This window comes from Balaenoptera physalus (assembly GCF_965194825.1).
Source record: "Balaenoptera physalus genome assembly, chromosome: 20".
NCBI classification, from domain to species: domain Eukaryota; kingdom Metazoa; phylum Chordata; class Mammalia; order Artiodactyla; family Balaenopteridae; genus Balaenoptera; species Balaenoptera physalus.
In genome coordinates this window covers 50403991-50423496 of record NC_138901.1, presented here as the reverse complement: position 1 = coordinate 50423496, position 19506 = coordinate 50403991, and the positions used below count along the sequence as shown (strand labels likewise).

The following is a 19506-nucleotide window of genomic DNA, read 5'->3' as shown; positions in this document are numbered from 1 at the left end:
TTATCTAAAAACCTTTGGTTTCCACCCTGGAAGCAAAAATGCCAGTGAGAACCTTGAGGGCAGGTCACCGACTTTTGCCATCTTGACCCTTAACACAGACCCGGCACAAAGTAAGACCTGCATAAATCCTTGTCGAGTGGAATGGACAAGTGAATGAATGAAGGATTTCCAAGGGCTGGCAAAAATGACTGTTCATCCTCCACTAAGCAAAGTTTAATGCAAGGAGAAAACGCTACAAATTTAAAATATTAATGATATTTACTTTGTCATCTGAACTACATCAGAATACCAGATGAATAGCTGCTGCCAGTCAAAAGGATGCCTGACTTGGGCTTTTGCTGGACGAGTGCACTTTGGTCCACGTGTGGCATAGGGGATGCCACAGGCTACAGGAGGGATATGTAAACTCCTAGAAGGACATGTTACCCAACCTCTTTGGCAGGGTTGGCACAGAAGCATGCCAACATGAAAGCAAAACTACCAAGACCTCCACATGTGGGTGTGCAGTTGTGTCTGCCCAAGAGCTCCCAGCTGAGGAGGGGAGATCTAAAATCCAGCAGGTGGTCTGCTCACCTGTGAGACCAAGTCCACACAGGAGCCCCATGGGCAGGTGGCAGCCCTCATGGATGAACTGGGGTCTGCTGGGGACTTTAGTGATAAAGAAAATAATAATAATGCATACACATTACACATACACACATATGCACTTAATGGTCACTGTGTGTAAAAAGTAAACTCTTTAAGTATTTTATTTTAGGTACTTTTCATAACTACCCTGGGAAGTAGGTGCTATTGTTTGAGGCAGTATAGTTTGCTGTTTAAAAGCACGGACTTGGGAGTCAGACTGCCTAGATTCAAAATCCCAAGTGCCACTTACAAGCTGGGTAACCTTGGGCAGGGTTATTTAAGCTCTCTGAGCCTCATGCTTATCATATGTAAAATGGAAATAATAATAGTGCCTGTCTTATGAAGCTGCTGTGTGGTATAAATGAGTTAATACGTGTAAAATGCTTAGAACAGGAGTGGGCAGAAAGTAAGCCCCCAGGAAGATTAGCTATTCTTGTTATTTCTGTTAATAGAGACTGAGGTGCCGAAAGGCCAGTGGCTTGTCCATGGCCTCACACCTGCTGCGGGGCAGAGCCTGGGCTCACACACACGTCTGTCTTCAAAGCACACATGACCCAGCACGGCTGATTCTGGCTCTGCGACCCCCACCCCACCCCATTCACATTACCACCCGCATCCATGCCAACGTGGCCTAGTCTTTCTTGGTACCGACCAAGCCTGCAAGGTGCTGAAGGGAAGATACTAAAAGAACTGGCATTCTAACTGACTTAAACCCTGATTTGCCTACTACGTGTAGAACAAACCCAAGTGTGTCCTGGTATGGGGATCTGCCCCTTAGCTAAGAGAAAATGGGCCTTTTCCAAGGAGGGGAGAACCTCTGCCTTTGGGCCTTTTTATGTGAGGCCTCACATGCTCTCCTCGAAACCCTGAGAGGAAGGCAAAGTCTGAATTGTGCAATAAAACCCCATCAGGTGAGGTTCTCTGAGTAGAGATAATGGGCCTGATTGCTGGTGGAGAGGGAGAAACAATTTGAGGGCCAACCCAGCAAGAGAGCCTCATGAGCCAAGATTACCACTTTGCCCTGGGTCCTGCCCTGCTCCTGGAAGGTTCTAGAAAGAGCCAGAGCCTTGCTAGAAAAAACACATGCATCATAGAAAACCAAACCATCTGTTGTGGTACATATATACAATGGAATCTTAGCCATAAAAGGGAACGAAATGGGGTCATTTGTAGAGACGTGGATGGACCTAGAGACTGTCATACAGAGGGAAGTAAGTCAGAAAGAGAAAAACAAATATCGTATATTAACTCATATATGTGGAATCTAGAAAAATGGTACAGATGAACTTGTTTGCAAGGCAGAAATAGAGACACAGACATAGAGAACAAACATATAGACACCAAGGGGGGAAAAGGGGGGTGGGATGAATTGGGAGATTGGGATTAACATACATACACTAATATGTATAAAATAGATAACTAATGAGAACCTGCTGTGTAGCACAGGGAACTCTACTTCACTTCGCTGTACCATAGAAACTAACACAACATTGTAAAACAACTATACCCCAATAAAAAAAGCAAAGAAAAGAAAACCGAATCATCTGTGATCCAGAATGATCTGGGAGTGGGAAGCTTTGAAGCATTAACTCAAAGAAAATGACCCACAGTTGTAGTTAGTTAATACTATGGGTGCATACTATGTGTCAGGGCCTGTTCAAAGCCCTTTAGAAATAATATCCCATTTACTCTTCATATCAATGGTACGATGTAATCTGTATTTATTAGTCCCATTTTGCAGATGAGAAAACTGAAACACAGAAAATTCAAATAACTTCTCCCAAGGTCACACAAGCAGTCTAGCTTCAGAGCCCACGGTCTTTATCAGCATTTTCAAACATTTTGGCCCAACCCACGGCATGAAATACATTCTACATCAGGACCCAGTATACACTCACACAGTTATATAGAACTGAAACAAAGCTTTAAAACAGAATACTACTCACCATTACCATGTGCAGTGCACTCTGATGTTTTCTATTCTATTCCATTAAAAAAAAATATCATTCAACAAATATTTATGGAACACCTATTATGTGTTAGACACTGTTCTAGGCTTTGGGGCTATGTCAGTGGATGAAAGAGATAAAAATCCTTGCCCTCTTGGAGCTTGCATTTTACCAGAGAGACAGAGTGAATAAGATCCACGTGCAAAATCGTAGCATCTGAGGCGGTAATTTGGTGAGTGCTACGGAGGAAAGTAAAGCAGGGAAGGCCAAGGGTGGCCAGAGACGGCCTCATGATGCTTTCACTCCCCACCACGCTGATTTCAGTGGGCTGTCACCCACAGCGGGAAAACCTTGGCCCTTAATGTCTCCACTCCAGCGCCTCCTATATGTCTGGAGGCTCTTCCTCCTAGACTGTGCACACGTGCACACTTGTATGTGACTACGTGCACATGTGTATACATGTATAGGCATGCATGGATACGCTGCATGCATGTATGCATACACATGCCCACCCCATTCGCTTCCTCACTGGGGACGTTTGGGAGACAGGAGGCAGGGCTCCCACATGCAGCTTTCCAGGGGTTCCCTACACAAGCCTGCCCTGCAGAGGGGGTCCTGTATGGGGCCTAAAAAACAGCCCAGGCACTGTGAGCCAATGCCACAAGCGCCAGACATATGCCCCGGCTGGAGTCTTCAGTCAGAGGAAGGAAAATCTTTTTATCACTGGTCCACCCAGAGGGAGCACCTCTTGTAAACTGTTAGGCCAGAGGGAATGCTAGTTCCTAATCTGAATCAAGGTGCTCTATGTGCTAGAGTGCCCTTAAGAATAGAGGAGACAGAGCACAGAAATAAAAGTCACTCCCCGGGGAAAATCCAGTGCATCAAGCACACCTGGCAGGGTGATTGAAGTGGGTCTGGGGGGGGAGACGGGATTGGGGCCAGCTCTAAAGCAGCTCTGGGGGACTTCCCTGGTGGCACAGTGGTTAAGAATCCGCCTGCCAATGCAGGGGACACAGGTTCGAGCCCTGGTCCAGGAGGATCCCACATGCTGCGGAGCAACTAAGCCTGTGTGCCACAACTACTGAGCCTGAGCTCTAGAGCCCGCGAGCCACAACTACTGAAGCCCGCACACCTAGAGCCGTTCTCCGCAACAAGAGAAGCCACTGCAGTGAGAAGCCCACACACTGCAAGGAAGAGTAGCCCCCGCTCGCCGCAACTAGAGAAAGCCCACGTACAGCAACAAAGACCCAACGTGACCAAAAATAAATAAATAAATAAATTAATTAATTAATTTAAAAAATAATAAAGGAGCTCTGGGCCACTTGGGTAGCCTCCATTGAGGGCATTTGGAACTTGGCACTAGAGTGAAATTTTCAGACTCTAAGTTAAAGGGGCACATAAAAATGTTACTAGCATGGGCAGCAAAAGCATTACCTATGGGAAAAGCAGCCATTCTCTGCTAATGAATAAGTGTAATTGATCACAACAGATGACTTGATGGCCATTCCAAATGCGCTTTTAGCAAAGTGGACAGTTTTTTTCATTCAAATGCAAGCTCACCTAGATAAGATCTAATAATGGAGATTTTGGAAGAATCCCAGCATCAGTGATTTCTTTTTTTTCCTCCTTCACTGAGCAGGAAGGCATCTTAAGTTCCTGGTCACAGCTTGACCCAATCAGATGACAATTTATGCTTTCCCTATGGCTGAGGAGACCGTGACAGTCCCTGGGGCAGCAAAGGATCAGTCACAGGACAGCCCACATCCTTATCTGCCCTTTCCTCCTTAGCCCTTTTCCCACTCCCGACCTATGGGGAGCTGGGTGGCTGGAAGACACATTCAATTCAATGCAATCGGGCTTCCCCGGTGGCACAGTGGTTAAGAATCTGCTTGCCAATGCAGGGGACACGGGTTCGAGTCCTGGTCCGGGAAGATCCCACATGCCGCGGAGCAACTAAGCCCATGCGCCACAACTACTGAAGCCTGCACGTCTAGAGCCTGTGCTTCGCAACAAGAGAAGCCACTGCAATGAGAAGCCGGCACACCACAACGAAGAGTAGCCCCTGCTCGCCGCAAATAAAAAGAAAGCCTGTGCGCAGCAACGAAGACCCAACACAGCCCAAAATAAATAAATTAAATAAAATTAAAAGAAAAATTCAATGTAATCATCCACTTATTCAATAAATATTTATTGAGCACTTACTGTATGCAAGGCACTGTGCTGACCACCGAAAGGGGATTCCACCACAACATGGCTAAGACCAGGTTCCTGTCCTCAGAAGAGAGGGCAGATGTGAGGAGAAGCAAGAAAATGACAGGAGGCCCGAGTGGAGGTCCCAGCTCACTCCAACAAGTACTTAATCCTTCTGTGCTTCAGTTTCCTCCTTTATCAAATGAAGGCACTGCTCTAGACATGATCTCTGGGCACTAGGCCAGCTCAACAACTCTATGATTCCAAGCCCTCCCTTTCCCACTCAGGCTCCTAGGCGCCTAGGAAGCTGACAGATCAGGTGGTGCCTCCTAGGAAGGGGACAGTCAGCAAAGGAAGGGGGTGGTGAGGATTATTATGTACCTTTCCCACAGTGAGAGGTTCTTTCATTTTGGCCAGAACACAAGGTACAGGCTGGAGAAGATGAGCGATAAGTTCAGAACATTAAGTGGAAGATTTAGACTTCCACATCAAGGAATCTGGAGGAAATGGGAACCACTGGAGTTTGTGCAGAGAAGGATACTATCAGTGTGGGTGGTGCAAGGGAATCTCACCGACTTGCAGAGGATGAGTTGGGGGGGGGGGCGGGGAGGGCGGGGATGTTGCAATACAGTGGAAAGGCTGAGGCTTGAAGTGAAAGATTCCTCCCTTGGTCTGGTCGAGCGCATGCATCATCCCCTCATCCCCTCCCATCGCCATAATGCTTATTTTCTTAAACTCGCCCAAGCCGAAATCACTTTGCACCCTCTTTTTTTTTTTTTTAAGTTCCACAAGTGCCTTCAAGGTAAACAGGTAAATTTTATCTCCCTTCTGCCCAGGCGCCTGAGGTTAAGCAGTACCAACGAGGTGTGCCAGGGAGGGGTGGGGAAGCGGCCAGCAGGCGAGGCCCAGGATACAAGAGGCGGGGATCTAGAGAGGGGTGCGCCTACCTGCAAAGGAGCCATCCTCGTGGTCGGAGCTGTTGTGGCTGCAGTCACTGCCCCTCTCGGGCGAGCTGTGGCTGGGCGAGTCCCGCTCGGGCAGCCCCAGGAACCTCTTGCGCCGCCACGGTGGGAGGGGCTCGCGACCCCTACGCTGGGGGAGCTCCTCTGCCGCCGGGGGCGAGCCCCGCCCGTCCTTGGCCTCTGCCTCTAGCTGCTCCAAGTCGCGGCTCCCGCGCGGATGCCGCCGGCTCCCGAGGATCAGGTGCATCCAGCGATGGGAACTGTACGCCCGCGCTGGCTTTTCCGCCTCATCGCAGGTCCCGGGCCGGCAAGGAGTCACGAGCAACTGGCTGAGGGTGAATTTCTCGTTCAAATCCACCATCTCGAAGTCGTGGTCACTGCTGTCGCCCCCATCGTCCGCGCCCGAGGCGTCCGGCTCGTCCTCCTCCGAGCCCCGCCCCGCACGGGTCCGGGCGGACCGCTCCTCTCCCGGGGCGCTGGGAACTGTGCCATCGTGGCCGGGGGGCGCGCAGTCCTCCCGGGGCCTGAAGAGGAGGCGAGGCTGCAGTAGCTGCTGGTGGATGGCGGCGGTCAAGCTGCGAACCGCGCCCCCAGCCCCCGCCGCCCTGGGCCAGGTGGGAAGGTCCCGGCACAGGTAGGGGGGACTCTCGGCCTTCGCGGCCACCTCCGTGGAGGGGAGCGAGGGGCCCGGGGGCTCTCCGCCGCCGCCCGCTGCGCCCTCCTCCTCGCGCGGTGCCGGCTCCCTCTCCGGCCCGGCCGGCTCATCAGCCGAGGCCCCCCTGCTGTCCCCGTCTCCGCCCTCCAGGCGCCCGCAGCCGAGGTCCCGCTTCTCCAGGGCCGCCTGCAGGTAGACGACTTTGAACTTTTCCTCAGCCAGCACCTGTTGCAGCCACTTCAGGTTGAGTTTGCTGCGCTCCAGCTCGCGCTCCATGTCCAGCACCGAGTCCAGCTGCATGATGGGCGCCTCCTCCCCAGGGAACTCGGCCTGCCAGTGGCGCTCAAAGTCCTGGGGGTCCCACATGCCGGGAGCCCCTTCGGGCCTCCGCGGCCCAGCTCCTCCGCGCGCAGCGGGCTGGTGTCGCGCTCGGCTCTCTCCGCGCTGGCGCAGTGGCCTACCCTTCACTTCAGCCCCAGAAGAGAATAAGAAAAAAATAATAAAGTTTTTCCCCTTCCGCCCTCGTGCCTTTTTTCTTCTTCTTCTTCTTCTTCTTCTGGGTTTCGCCTCCCTGACGTCAGCGGCCACCGGCGGCGGCGGCGGAGGCGGGCGCCTGGGCGCCCAGGGCCCGCCCCGGGCAGGACGCGCGGAACCCGCGATCTGCAGTCCCCGCGCCTTGCTCTGCGCCCCGCGGGCTCCGGTGTCTGGAGAGACGCGGCGGGGGCGGAGCCTCGCGGGCGAGCTCTGGGTTGCGCCGGCGGCCGAGAGGCTGCGAGAGGGCCTGGCGGGGCGGGCCTGCGGTGCTGCCCACTCCGGAGGCGCCGGCGATACTCGAAGCTGGCCGCCTTAGGCCCGGCTCGCACCTTCCTGGCCTGTCGGGCTGCGCCGCTCCCGCCGCCGCCGGCGCAGTTCGCGCCGGCTCCCTGCAGCCGAGCGCGGGGCCGCGCGGCCGGGGAGGCGGGAGCGGCGGGGAGGGAGCGCGCAGGGTCGCCCTGGGCCGCAGCCAACCTCCGGTCGCCCGGCCCTCCGCAGCCTCGCCTGTCTAGGGTCCGGGCGGCGCCTGGGGCCGAGAAGGAAAAGGTGGGGGAAAGGCGATGTGGTGCGGCGGCGAGGGCAGGTGCTGCAGCGCTGACCGGCGGGGTTGTCCTCAGCTGGGATTTATTGAGCGCCTTGAACTAACTTGTCCAAAATCACGGAGCTGCTTAATCCAAAGCTGGGGATAAACCTGTTTTGGTGGGTTTTTATTTTTATTTTTGAGAGCCTTTAAAGCTTTCTCTCCACTGCTCACTAGAGCTTTTCGGGTGAGAAATAGGCAAGGGTGACAGCTCCAAGTGGCTCTGCTTAGAGGCCCCTGTGACTTCAAAGCTGAGGATCCTCCCATGTGACTTGGTGTGACGGAATCAAACCATGACTGGCGGGGGCCTTAGACACCTGGGCGTCTAAAAGGACCCTCCACTCCGCTTCCTCTTTATGGCCTCAACAGTTCCCCTGGGGAGGAAAAAAAAAGCTGAATACCGGCGCCTGGCCTGACACTCTGGGTGGGGCGGATGGAGGGCTCCCGCCTCGCCTCCTCTTCACACCTGGCTGCACCACTTTTCTAGGGTCTTCGGTGAGGTCCCACTGTCTGCAGAGAGAGGGCCTGATAAACCGTCTCGTGCTCTCCGCAAGGGAGGACCTTGTCGGTGATTCACATTTTCTTCGTTTTAAGGATGAGGAAATTGATCCTGTAAGAGACTAAGTGACTTGGCAGCTGGAAATTCTTCCTGGCCACAGTGCCCTTTGGGGACTGGAGCTAAACTCAGCGACCTCTCTCTCCAGATCCCTGCCACTAGCCGCTCACCTGAACCATGTGAACAGGCCATCCCTCTCCCACCTTCCAATCCCTTTCAGCCTATCCCTCAAGGCTGGATGTTGGAAAGATACGAGAAAGTATTTCTTAACCACAAATGAGATAGTGTCATGCTTCTGTTCAAAACCCTCCGGTGGCAGGGACTTCCCTGGCGGTCCAGTGTTTGGGGCTTCGCCTTCCGACGCAGGGGGTGCGGGTTCAATCCCTGGTCGGGGGGCTGGGATCCCACATGCCTCGCGGCCAAAAAAAAAAAAAAAAACACCAAAAACATAGAGCAGAAGCAGTATTGTGTCAAGTTCAATGGAGACATTAAAGATGGTCCACATCAAAAAACAAAACAAAACAAAATCTGCAAACAAACAAAACCCTCCAGTGGCTCATGACGCAAACCTCCAGGATGGAGTCCAGACTCCACTGACAAAGGAGGTCCTCCCAAATTGGGTCCCTGCCCACCGCTCTGCCTTTCTCCTAGGCTTTAGCCTTACCAACTCCCTGCTGCCTGGGGGACTCCAACCCTCCTTTAAGACCCAGCTCCACCTATGACAAAACTTTTCTGGCCCCTCTCCCTCCTCTTTGTGTCACACTCCATCTTGTACATGTCTTTATCTTTGCCCTTGTTCCACTTTATGGCAATTATTAGTGACATCTTTTGTTTCCCTTTCTCATAGCTGCTCTCAAGGTCAGGGATTGTGTCTTTTCCAGTTTTGTATTCTTGCTGCTCCTTGCAGAGTGTGACCGACAGATAGCTGATAATTGTTGAATGAAATGAATGAATGAATGAACAGGCAGATGACCGAATCCTCACCTTGCAGTTCCTGCTTGGCTGCTCCAGTTGTGAATCACTCTGGGCTGGGAGCAGATGTGCTTCCCACAGAACTTCTCAACTCTGGAATTTCCTTCCTTGACAAAGTCTGTGTTTACTCACTTTCCCAATATCCCTTCTTCCTTTTTTTCTCTTCTCTTTTTCTTCCTTTCCTTCCTTCCTTCCTTCCTTCCTTCCTTCCTTCCTTCCTTCCTGCCTTCCTGCCTTCCTGCCTTCCTGCCTTCCTGCTTTTCTTTTTAAATTTGGTGTGCCACTGGTATGACTCATCTCTGTGTTTGTCTTTGGGCCCGATTGCTATGGAGAAATGGATATGTTTTAAACAACATTTGTTGTGTATTCCCCAGCTTGTGTGATTTCTCAGTCCTTCACCTAGTCCCTTAAGCTGCTTTCTCTTCCACCTTTGCTTCGTATTTTGACGAGACTGTCTCTACGTCCCGAGAGGCCACCGCCATCTTTGTCTACTGGGAGGGACTGAGGTGCTCCCAATGCCTACAGCCAGCCAGTGCAGGGTATTCCATCAAGCAGAGTCCACAAGGATCTTGGCCTCTGTTAAGATTTCAGAATGGGGGAGAAATGCAGCACAGCAGACATGGATAACCCCAGTCAACAGCATATTGATTGGAAGATGTTTCCATATGTATATTTAAATGCAGAAAGGAAAAAACCCTGTAAGTTACTATAAGCATCAATTTCTGAATTTGTAATTTCCCTGGGAGGATAGTTTCAACTCTGTCCTTTAATTAAAGCAGCAGTATGATTCCCTTTTGGCCCAAGGAAGCTGTTACCAATACCACTAATTTTTTCCACGAGGACCAATATAGCCAGAAATGCCAGCATTCATCATCTGTAAACAGATCCCAGGAGCAACCTTCATTGTCTCTAGCTGGTGGATAGTTCAGCTTTATTACTTGGCTTTGGGTCATCATGGGGGCAGGGGTAGAGTGGCTGGCATTTATTGAGTCCACACTTCTAGTGGCCATGCATCTTTGATCTCATCTAATTTCGAACAACCCTGTAAAGAAGGTATTATTGTCAAGATAGTGAGAGAGAGAGAAATGGAAGATCAAAGAGGTTAGAGGTCACACAGCTAATTTTCTGGAGTCTAAAGCTCAGTAGCTTTGCAAGGGCTTGGCCCAGGTGCATCTGGTCATTAGCATTTATTCATTCAATAAATATTTGTTGAGCACCTATTAAGCTCCAGAGCCTGGCAAATAAAGTTTAAACTTTGTAACCTGGTATATCAGACTCCTCACAATGGATCCTCTGACCCCAGCCTACTTGTCCAACCCCATTTCTTGAATTTCTTCTGCTTGCTGCACCCATTCAGGCCCCCAATCTGAGTCACCCCCAGGGAAGATGCCTTTTCTGTTCTGTGCCACCTCCCTTTGGCCCATCTTGGATTCCTGCGGCAGCTGCAGTGGACAGTTCCCAAGGGCTGCTGGGGTCTCACCTCAAACACCCAACCCTACTACTCTCCACTTTTCTGTCCTAGGGTTTTTCTCAAGCATTCCAGATGAAAGCTTCTATGGGGGGAAGTTATTCTGGGGCATCCCATGGCCAGTGGAAATGGGAGTTGGTTAATAAATGCCGCAGGCTCCTGTCTTTGGAGGACCTGAGGCATATTCTGCATGGTTGCTCAGTGGTCTCCAAGAGGAATGAGCCCCCATTGTTCACAGTGGTAATCAATCCATAATGAGCTCTCTATTGGCTTTCCCTTCTTGTCTGTCTCCCTCTCCCTCAATCCTGCTTCCTGGGATAATCTCCCGACTAAAATATTTGTACCGGGTCCTTGTGACAGTTCCTGCTTTGCCCCTCTGATCCCCCCACTAAGACACCCTCCAGCCTCCCCACACCCTCTCTGATAGCCACACAAGGCACTTCACCGTTCCCCCAGTTACTCCCCCATCTCTCTTGTCTTCCTTTGCCATGTTGCTTCCTCCCATGTGAAAGGATGAGATAGATCCCTTTTCACCTGTCCAAGCCCAGCTCACCTGTGACATTCTCTCTGAAGCCTTCCCTTCCCCAGGTCCAGTTAGGCATGCTTGTCTACAGAGGGATTTAACTTAGTCACGCCACATTGTAATTAGTTCCATGGCTCCTTGAGGAAATCCTGGCTCCAGCCAGCTGGTACCTCTTATTCCTCCAACTGCCACAGCCCCTGACACGGTGCCAGAGTCAGTGCCTAGTACACATCTGCTAAGGGAATAAATGAATGATGAATGAGTGAGTGGACTCTTTACACCATAACCTCACGCTGTCTTAAATCAGAACCACCCTTACCCAAAGGAAAAGTGGGAAGACACCTCTGAGCTCATGCTGTCAGGAACTCTGCTTTTTACAAAATTCCTTTAGATTAACAAGCAGCCTCTATGGAAATATAAAATGTGACTATCAGTCATTCACACTTCAGTGTGAACTGCTTCTCCCTTGCTTTTTCCAGAGTTATCTGAGGTTCGTATTAGAGGGCTGGGAGTTTGGACTAGGAAGGAGAATGGAAGCAGAGTGCAGCCGGAAGGAGAAGGGTAACCTGGGGAGGACTGGGCTAGGATGAGGCCTGCATCTTTGAGTGCTAAAGGTGTGAACACAGAAAAAAGGCCCCTCTTTTTGGGGACCCTCTCTACCAGGCTTGCTTCCTCTAATGCAGGAGTTCTCCTGAGTACAAATTAGAATAACCTGGGGGAGCAATTAAGACTATTCAGCCTTGGACTTGCTTCAATGCCAATTCATCCAGAATCTCAGGAATGGGACCTCACATCGGTATTTTCTTTTCTTTTTTTTTACCTTTATTGAGGTATAATACAATAGATTCTTTTGTTTTAAGTATGCAGTTTGATGAATTTTGGTAATTGCAAACCATCACGTGTGTAATCTCCACAACAACATACAGAATAGCTCCATCACGCTCAAGAGTTCCCTCCTGCTTTTTTGCAGTCAACCCCTTTTCCTGACTCCCAGTACCAAGCAATAATTGGTTTCTATAATTTCTGTCACTATAGTTTTGCCTTTTCCAGATTTTTGTATGAATGAATGTATATTTGGTGTTTGAGTGCTGAAGTTCAGTGTCCTATTTTTGAGTTTCATCTGTTACGTGTATTTATATTTCATTCCTTCCCTCCCTCTCCCCCCAGGGTGAAGTGAATAGGCATTTTAATGTACTTTGTCACATTCAACCCCCATCATAGTGCTGTGACAGAAGTATTATCACCACCTTGCAGATAAATAAATTTTGGTTTGATGAGATGGAGAGAGTTGGTATAAATTACCTCCTTTTTATTGTTGAGCAGTATTCCATACTATGAATATACCCCTATTTGTTTATCCATTCTCCAGTTGCTGGCCATTTGGCTGTCTTTTTGTGGACATAGTTTTCATTTCTGTTAAAAAATACTAATACATAGGAATGGGATTATTGGGTCGATGACAACTATATGTTTAACTTTATAACATCCTGCTAGGGACTTCCCTGGTAGTCCAGTGGTTAAGACTCTGCCCTTCCAATGCAGGTGGCACCAGTTTGGGGAACTAAGATCCCGCATGCGGCTCAGCCAAAACAAAAAAAGAAGATACCGCTATGTAACATTTTCCAAATTGACCATACCAGTACCATTTTCCATTACCATCAGCAATGTCTGAGAGTTGCATTGCTCTACATCCTTGTCAACACTTAGTGATGTCAGTCTTTTCATTTTAGCCATTTTAGATGGTGTGTAATGGTATCTCATCATGGTTTTAATTTGTATTTCCCTGATGACTGGTGATGTATAGCATCTTTTCATGTGCTTTATGGCCATCTGTATATCTTCTTTGTGAAGAATCTATACAAATCTTTTGTTAATTTTTTATTGGATGTTTGTCTTCCTATAATTGGGTGGTAATAGTTTGTATATTCTTTATTCAGACCTTTTGTCATGTTTTGCAAATAATTTTCTCCAAGTCTGTGGCTTGCCTTTTCATTTTCTTATCTGTAACCTTTGAACAGTGAACATTTTAATTTTGATGAAGTACATTTTATCAATTTTTTAATAGTTTGCACTTTTTGTGTCCTGTTTAAGAAATCTTTACCTAACCCAATGTCACAAAGATTTCTCCAATCTTTGGCGTTTTCCTCTAGAAGTTTAATAGTTTTAGATCTTATGCTTCAGTTTCTAAGCCACTTTTAATTTTAGGGTATGACATAGGATAAGGGTAGAGGTTATTTTTTTCCATGTGGATATCCAGTTGTTGCACCACCGTTTAGTAAAAAGACTCTTTTCCCTATCAGATTACTTTGGCAGCTTTGTAAAAAAAAAAAAAATCGGTTGACCATATAAGTATGGATCTATTTTTAGACCCTGTTCTGTTCCATTGATGTATATATCTATCTTCATGGCAATACCTTACTGTCTTGATTACTGTAGTTTTATAGTAGGTTTTAAATCAGATAGTGTAAGTCCTCCCACAGTCCTTCTTTTTAAAAAATTGTTTTGGCTATTTCTAGGTCCTTTGCCTTTTGATATACATTTTAAAATCAGCTTGCTTGTCAATTTTTCAGAAAAGTCTGTTTGGGTTTTGGTTGGGATTTCATTGAATGTATAGATAAATTTGGAGACAACTGCCATCTTAACCATATTAAGTCTTCCAAACTATGAACACAGTGTATCTCCCCATTCATTAATATCTTCTTTAATTTCCCTTAGCAATAGTTCAAGTTTCAGTGTGTAGGTTTGCACATCTTTTGCTCAGTTTCTAAGTATTTTATTTTTCTTGATGCTATTTTAAATGGAGTTGTTTTTTATTTCATTTTCTAATTGTTGATTGCTGGTATATAAAATTACAATTGGTTTTTGTACATTGATCTTATATCCTGGGACCTCACTAAACTTATTCATTAGTTTTAGTAACTTTATTGTAGATTCATTATGGGTTTTTACATTTTTGTTTTGTTTTATTGAGATACAGTTCACATGCTGTAAGTCTTGTCATTTTGAAGTGTACAATTCAGTGTTTTTTTGTATATTTTCTCACTTCTATAACCATCGCTATTATTTATTTTCAGAATACTTTCATCACCCCAAAAGAAATTTTTGCATCTGACCTCTTTCACTAAACATAATGTTTTCTAGGTTCATCCATGTTGTAGCATGTTTCAGTACTTCATTCCTTTGTATAACTGAATAGTATTCCATTGTATAAATATACTACATTTTGTTCATCCATTCATCAATTGATGGCTATTGGGTTGTTTACACTTTTGGCCTATTATAAATAATGCTGTTATGAATATTCATGTACAAGTTTTAGTGTAGACATATGTTTTCATTTCTGTCTGGTCTATACCTAGGAGTGAATCATATGGTAACTTTATGTTTAACTTATTGAGGAACTGCCAAACAGTTTCCCGAAGTGGCTGCCCCATTTTAATTCCAGCCAGCAATGTATGAGGGTTCCAAAATTTTCTACATGTTTATCAATACTTATTATTTTCTGTTTTTTTTGAATCATAGCCATCCTAGTGGATATGAAGTGATATTTCATTGTGGCTTTGGTTTATTTACATTTCCCTAATGATTAATGATATTGAATGTCTTTTCATATGCTATTGGTCATTTGTATATCTTCTTCGGAGAAATATCTATTCAAATCCTTTACCCATTTTTCAGTTGGGGTTGTCTTTTTATTGTTGAGTTGTAAGAGGTTTTTTTTTTTTTTTTTTTAGTATATTCTGGATACTAGACCCTTATCAGATATATAACTTGCAAATATTTTCTCACATCCTGTAGATTGTCTTTTCACTTTCTTTATAGTGTTCTTTGATGCACAGAAATTTAAAAGTTTGATGGAGTGCAGTTTATCTATTTTTTTCATCGGTTGGTTGTGCTTTTGGTGTCATATCTAAGAAACCATTGCCTAACCCAAAATAATGAAGATTCACCCTGATGTTTTCTTCTAAGAATTTTGTAGTTTTAGCTCTTCTATTTAGGTCTTTGATTCATTTCAATATACGGCTTGAGATAGGGGTCCAACTTTATTCTTTTTTTTCTCCCCAGCTTTATTGATATATAATTGACATTTGAGTTTAAGGTATTCAACATGATGATTTGATACACATACATATTGTGAAATGATTACCACAATAGGGTTAGCTAACACCTCCATCCCCTCACATAATTACCATTTCTTTCCCCATAGTGAGAACATTTAAGATCTACTACCCTCTTAGCAACTTTCAAATATATAATACAGTGTTGTTAACTATAGTCACCATGCTGTACTTATTCATCTTATAATTAGAAATTTGTATCCTTTGAGCAACATCTACCCATTTCTCTCACTCCCCAGCCCCTGGCAACCACCATTCTACTCTGTTTCTATGAGTTCAGCTTTTTTAGAATCCACGTATAAATGAGATCATATAGTATTTGTCTTTCTCTGGCTGACTTATTTCACTTAGCATAATACCCTGAAGACCTATCCATGGCAGGATGTCCTTTTTCCCATTGTGTATATATGCACAATGGAATATTATTATATATATAATAATAACAGAATTATTATGCTATTATTATTAATAATGGAATATTATAATATATATAATTATATATATGTATATTATATCTTCTTTATCCTTTCATCCAAAGATGGACATAATGTTGTTTCCATATCTTGGCTATTGTGAATAACGCAACAATGAAAATGGGAGTGCAGATAGCTCTTCAATACAGTGATTTCATTTCTTTTGGTTATATAGCCAAAAGTGGGACTGCTGGATCATATGGTAGTTCTATTTTTAATTTTGAGGAGCATCCATACTGTTCTCCATGGTGGTTACACAAATTTACATTCTTGAATAGTGCACAAGGGTTCCCTTTTCTCTACATCTTACAACACTTGTTATCTTGTCTTTTTGATAATAGACAGTCTAAGAGGTGTGAGGTAGTTATTTGCAGTTGTATTTTGTTCTCTTCCCCCAGCTTTATAACTAGAACAGCCAGATGGAAGAGACGCATAGGGTAAGTGTGTTGAGAAGCTGGAGCTGGTATACTGAATTAAGAATATGCAGATTATAACCTGCTGAATGAGGGGGCTCAAGCCACCAACATGGGGTCAGCAGGTAGCTCCCTCAACATTCGAGCTTCCACTTTGGAGAAATGAAACCCATGGGGTCATTTTGATTGAAAGTGCACTTTCAATACATCCACACAAAGGAAGTAGTCACAAGATTTATTACTTACAGATCCCAGAAGAGGGTGGGGTGGGGCACAATGAGCTGGGGGAAGGCAATCCTTCATCCCAGTTCAGGAGCGAGTAGGAGACAGAGAGCACAGTAGCAGGCATCTATTACTTATAAGGTGATTGGGGCGGAGGTCACTAATTTCTCACAGGCTCAACACTACGTGATATTTTTTTAAAAGATGCCTTAGGAGAAGCAAAGTGGGAACTTGGGGTGGGAATCCTAAGCTCAGGTCTTTATCTAAATGTTCAGACTCTGGGTGTGTGCAAGGTTGTCATACTGTAAAGTGCTCAGGCAGCAACTCAAAATAGCTGTTTTCTCATCACACAAGGTATGGGAAAAAGGCAAGGAGCTTCCATGCCCTCTCTGAGCACACCACTCTCCCCAAACTTCCATGTGTTCACCAACCCGGAAGCTCCCCAACTTCACTTTTTTTTTTCCTTTTTGTTTCTGTTTTTTTGAATTTTATTATTATTATTTTTTATACAGCCCCAACTTCACTTTTTTTGTAGGTGGGTATCCAGCTCTTCCAGCACCATTTGCTGAAGAGAATATTCTTTCCCCATTGAATGATATTGGCACTCTTGTTGAAAATCTTCAAAAACTGAAAATCAAAATAGAACTACCATATGATCCTGTAATTCCACTCCTGGATATATATCCAAAGAAAACGAAAACTCTAATTTGAAAAGATACATGCACCCCAATATTCATAGCAGCATTATTTACAATAGCCAAGATATGGAAGCAACATATGTGTTCACCAACAGATGGATGGATAAAAAAGATATGGTATATATATACAATGGGATATTACTCAGCCATAAAAAATGAAAAATTTCCATCTGCGACAACATGGATGGATGTGGAGGGTATTATGCTTAGTGAAATAAGTCAGACAGAAAAAGACAATTACTGTGTGATTTCACTTATATGTGGAATCTAAAATATAAAACAAATAAAAGAATATAACAAAACAAAAACAGACTCAAAGATACAGAAAACAAACTAGTGGTTACCAGTAAGGAGAGGGGTGAGAGGAGGGGCAAGATAGGTTAAGGGGATAAAGAGGTACAAACTAGTAGGTATAAAATAAAGAAGTTACACGGATGTAATGTACAGCACAGGGAACATAACCAATATTTTATAACAACTTTATATGGAGTATAATCTATAAAAATATTGAATCACTATGTTGTACACCTGAAACTAATATATTATTATAAGTCAACTATACTTTAAGAGAAATAGAAAATCAATTGACCATAAACATAGGGTTTATTTCTGGACTCACAATTCTATTTCATTTATCTATACCATTTATCTTTGTGTTATTATCACACTGTTTTGATTACTGTAACTTTGTAGTAAGTTTTGTAATCACAAAGTGTGAGTCCTCCTAATTTTTTCTTCTTTTTCAAGATTGTTTTGTCTATTCTGGGCCTTTTGCATATTCGTATGAATTTTAGGATCAGCTTGTCAACTTCTGCAAAAGAAAATCAGAGGAGATTTTGACAGGGATTGCACTGAATCTGTAGATCAATTTGGGGAGTATTACCATCCTACCAATATTAAGTCTTCCAATCCATGACCATGGGATATCCTTCCATTTATTTAGGTCTTAATTAATTTCTTTCAATGATGTTTTATAGTTTTTAATGTACAGGTCTTGCACTTCTTTGGTTAAATTTTTCTTATTTTATTATATTTAAAAATTGTAATAAAAACATATAATATGAAATTACCTTCTTTACCATTTTTAAGTGTACAGTTCAATAAAGTTAACTATATTCACATTGCTGTGTAACGGATCTCTAGAACTTTTCATCTTGCAAAATTGAAACTCTATATCCACAGAACAACAACTCTCCACTTGCACTTCCCCTACTCCCTGCAACCACCATTCTATTTTCTGTTCCCATAATTTTGACTACTCTAGATATCTCATATAAGTGGAACCATACAGTATTCGCCCTTTTGTGATCGACTTATTTCATTCAGCATAATGTCTTCAAGGTTTATTCATGTTGTAGCATGTGACAGGATTTCCTAGTTTTTAAGGGTGAATAATATTCCATTGCATGTATATACATTTTCTTTATTCATTCATCTGTCAATGGACATTTGGGCTGCTTTTACCTCTTGCTTATTGTGAACAATGCTTCAACGAACATGGGCGTGCAAATACTCTTTGAGATCCTGCTTTCAATTCTTTTCAATATATAACCAGGAGTGGAATTGCTGGATCATATAATACTTCTATTTTTAGTTTTCTGAGGAACCTCTATACTGCTTTACATAGTGGCTGCACCATGTTACATTCCCACCAACAGTGCAGAAATGTTTCAGTTTTGCCACATCCTCACCAACAACTGTTATTTGTTTTGTTTTGTTTTTATAGTGGTCATCCTAATGGGTGTGAGGTAATACCTCAATGACATTTTGATTTGCATTTCTCTAATGATTAGTGATGTTGAGAATCTTTTCATATGCTTGTTGACCATTTGTATACCTACTCTGGAGAAATGTCTCTTCTGGTCCTTTGTCCATTTTTTTCATTGGGTTATTTTTGTTGTTGTTGTTGAGTTGTAGGAGTTCTTCATATATTCTGGATATTAGGTTCTTATCAGATATACGACTTGCAATTATTTTCTCCCATTCCATGTTACCTTTTCACTCTATTGACTATTTCTTTTGATGCACAAAAGTTTTTAAGTTTGATGTAGTCCCATCTGTCTATTTTTGCTTTTGTTGCTTTTGGTGTCATACCCAAGAAATCATTGCCAAGTCCAGTGTCATGAAGATTTCCCTTTATGTTTACTTCTAGGAGTTTTGTAGTTTTATGTCTTACATTTAGGTCTGGCTTTTGTTTTTGTTTTTTTGTGGGTGTTTTTTTTTTGAGTTAATTTTTGCATATGGTATAAGGTAAGAGTCCAACTTCATTTTTTTTGCATATGGATATCCAGTTTTCCCAGCACCATTTGTTGAAAAGACTGTTCTTTCCCCCATTGTGTGGTCTTAGAACTCTTGTCAAAGATCATTTGACCATAATATGAAGGTTTATTTCTGGGCCCTCTATTCTGTTCCATTGGACTATGTGTCTGTCTTTATGCCAGCACCATAGTTTTTATTACTGTGGCTTTGTAAATGTTTTGTTTTACAATAAGAGAATTTGCACTCTTCCCAATGAACCAAAAATTGCTATTAAAAAAATTAATCTCAAATAGGTCTTGGAGATCCT

General features: G+C 44.4%; 1 protein-coding gene across 1 annotated transcript in view; it reads right to left on the bottom strand.

Annotated features, from left to right (window-relative positions):
• ABR (ABR activator of RhoGEF and GTPase) overlaps nucleotides 1-6944 on the bottom strand; it is a 178573-nt gene extending 171629 nt beyond the window's left edge. The window contains exon 1 of the mRNA XM_082443417.1: nucleotides 5714-6944. Coding sequence (XP_082299543.1) covers nucleotides 5714-6749 — 1036 coding nt within the window. The 5' untranslated portion in view covers nucleotides 6750-6944. The remainder of the gene's footprint in view (nucleotides 1-5713) is intronic.
• Between the last annotated feature and the right edge of the window lie 12562 nt (nucleotides 6945-19506).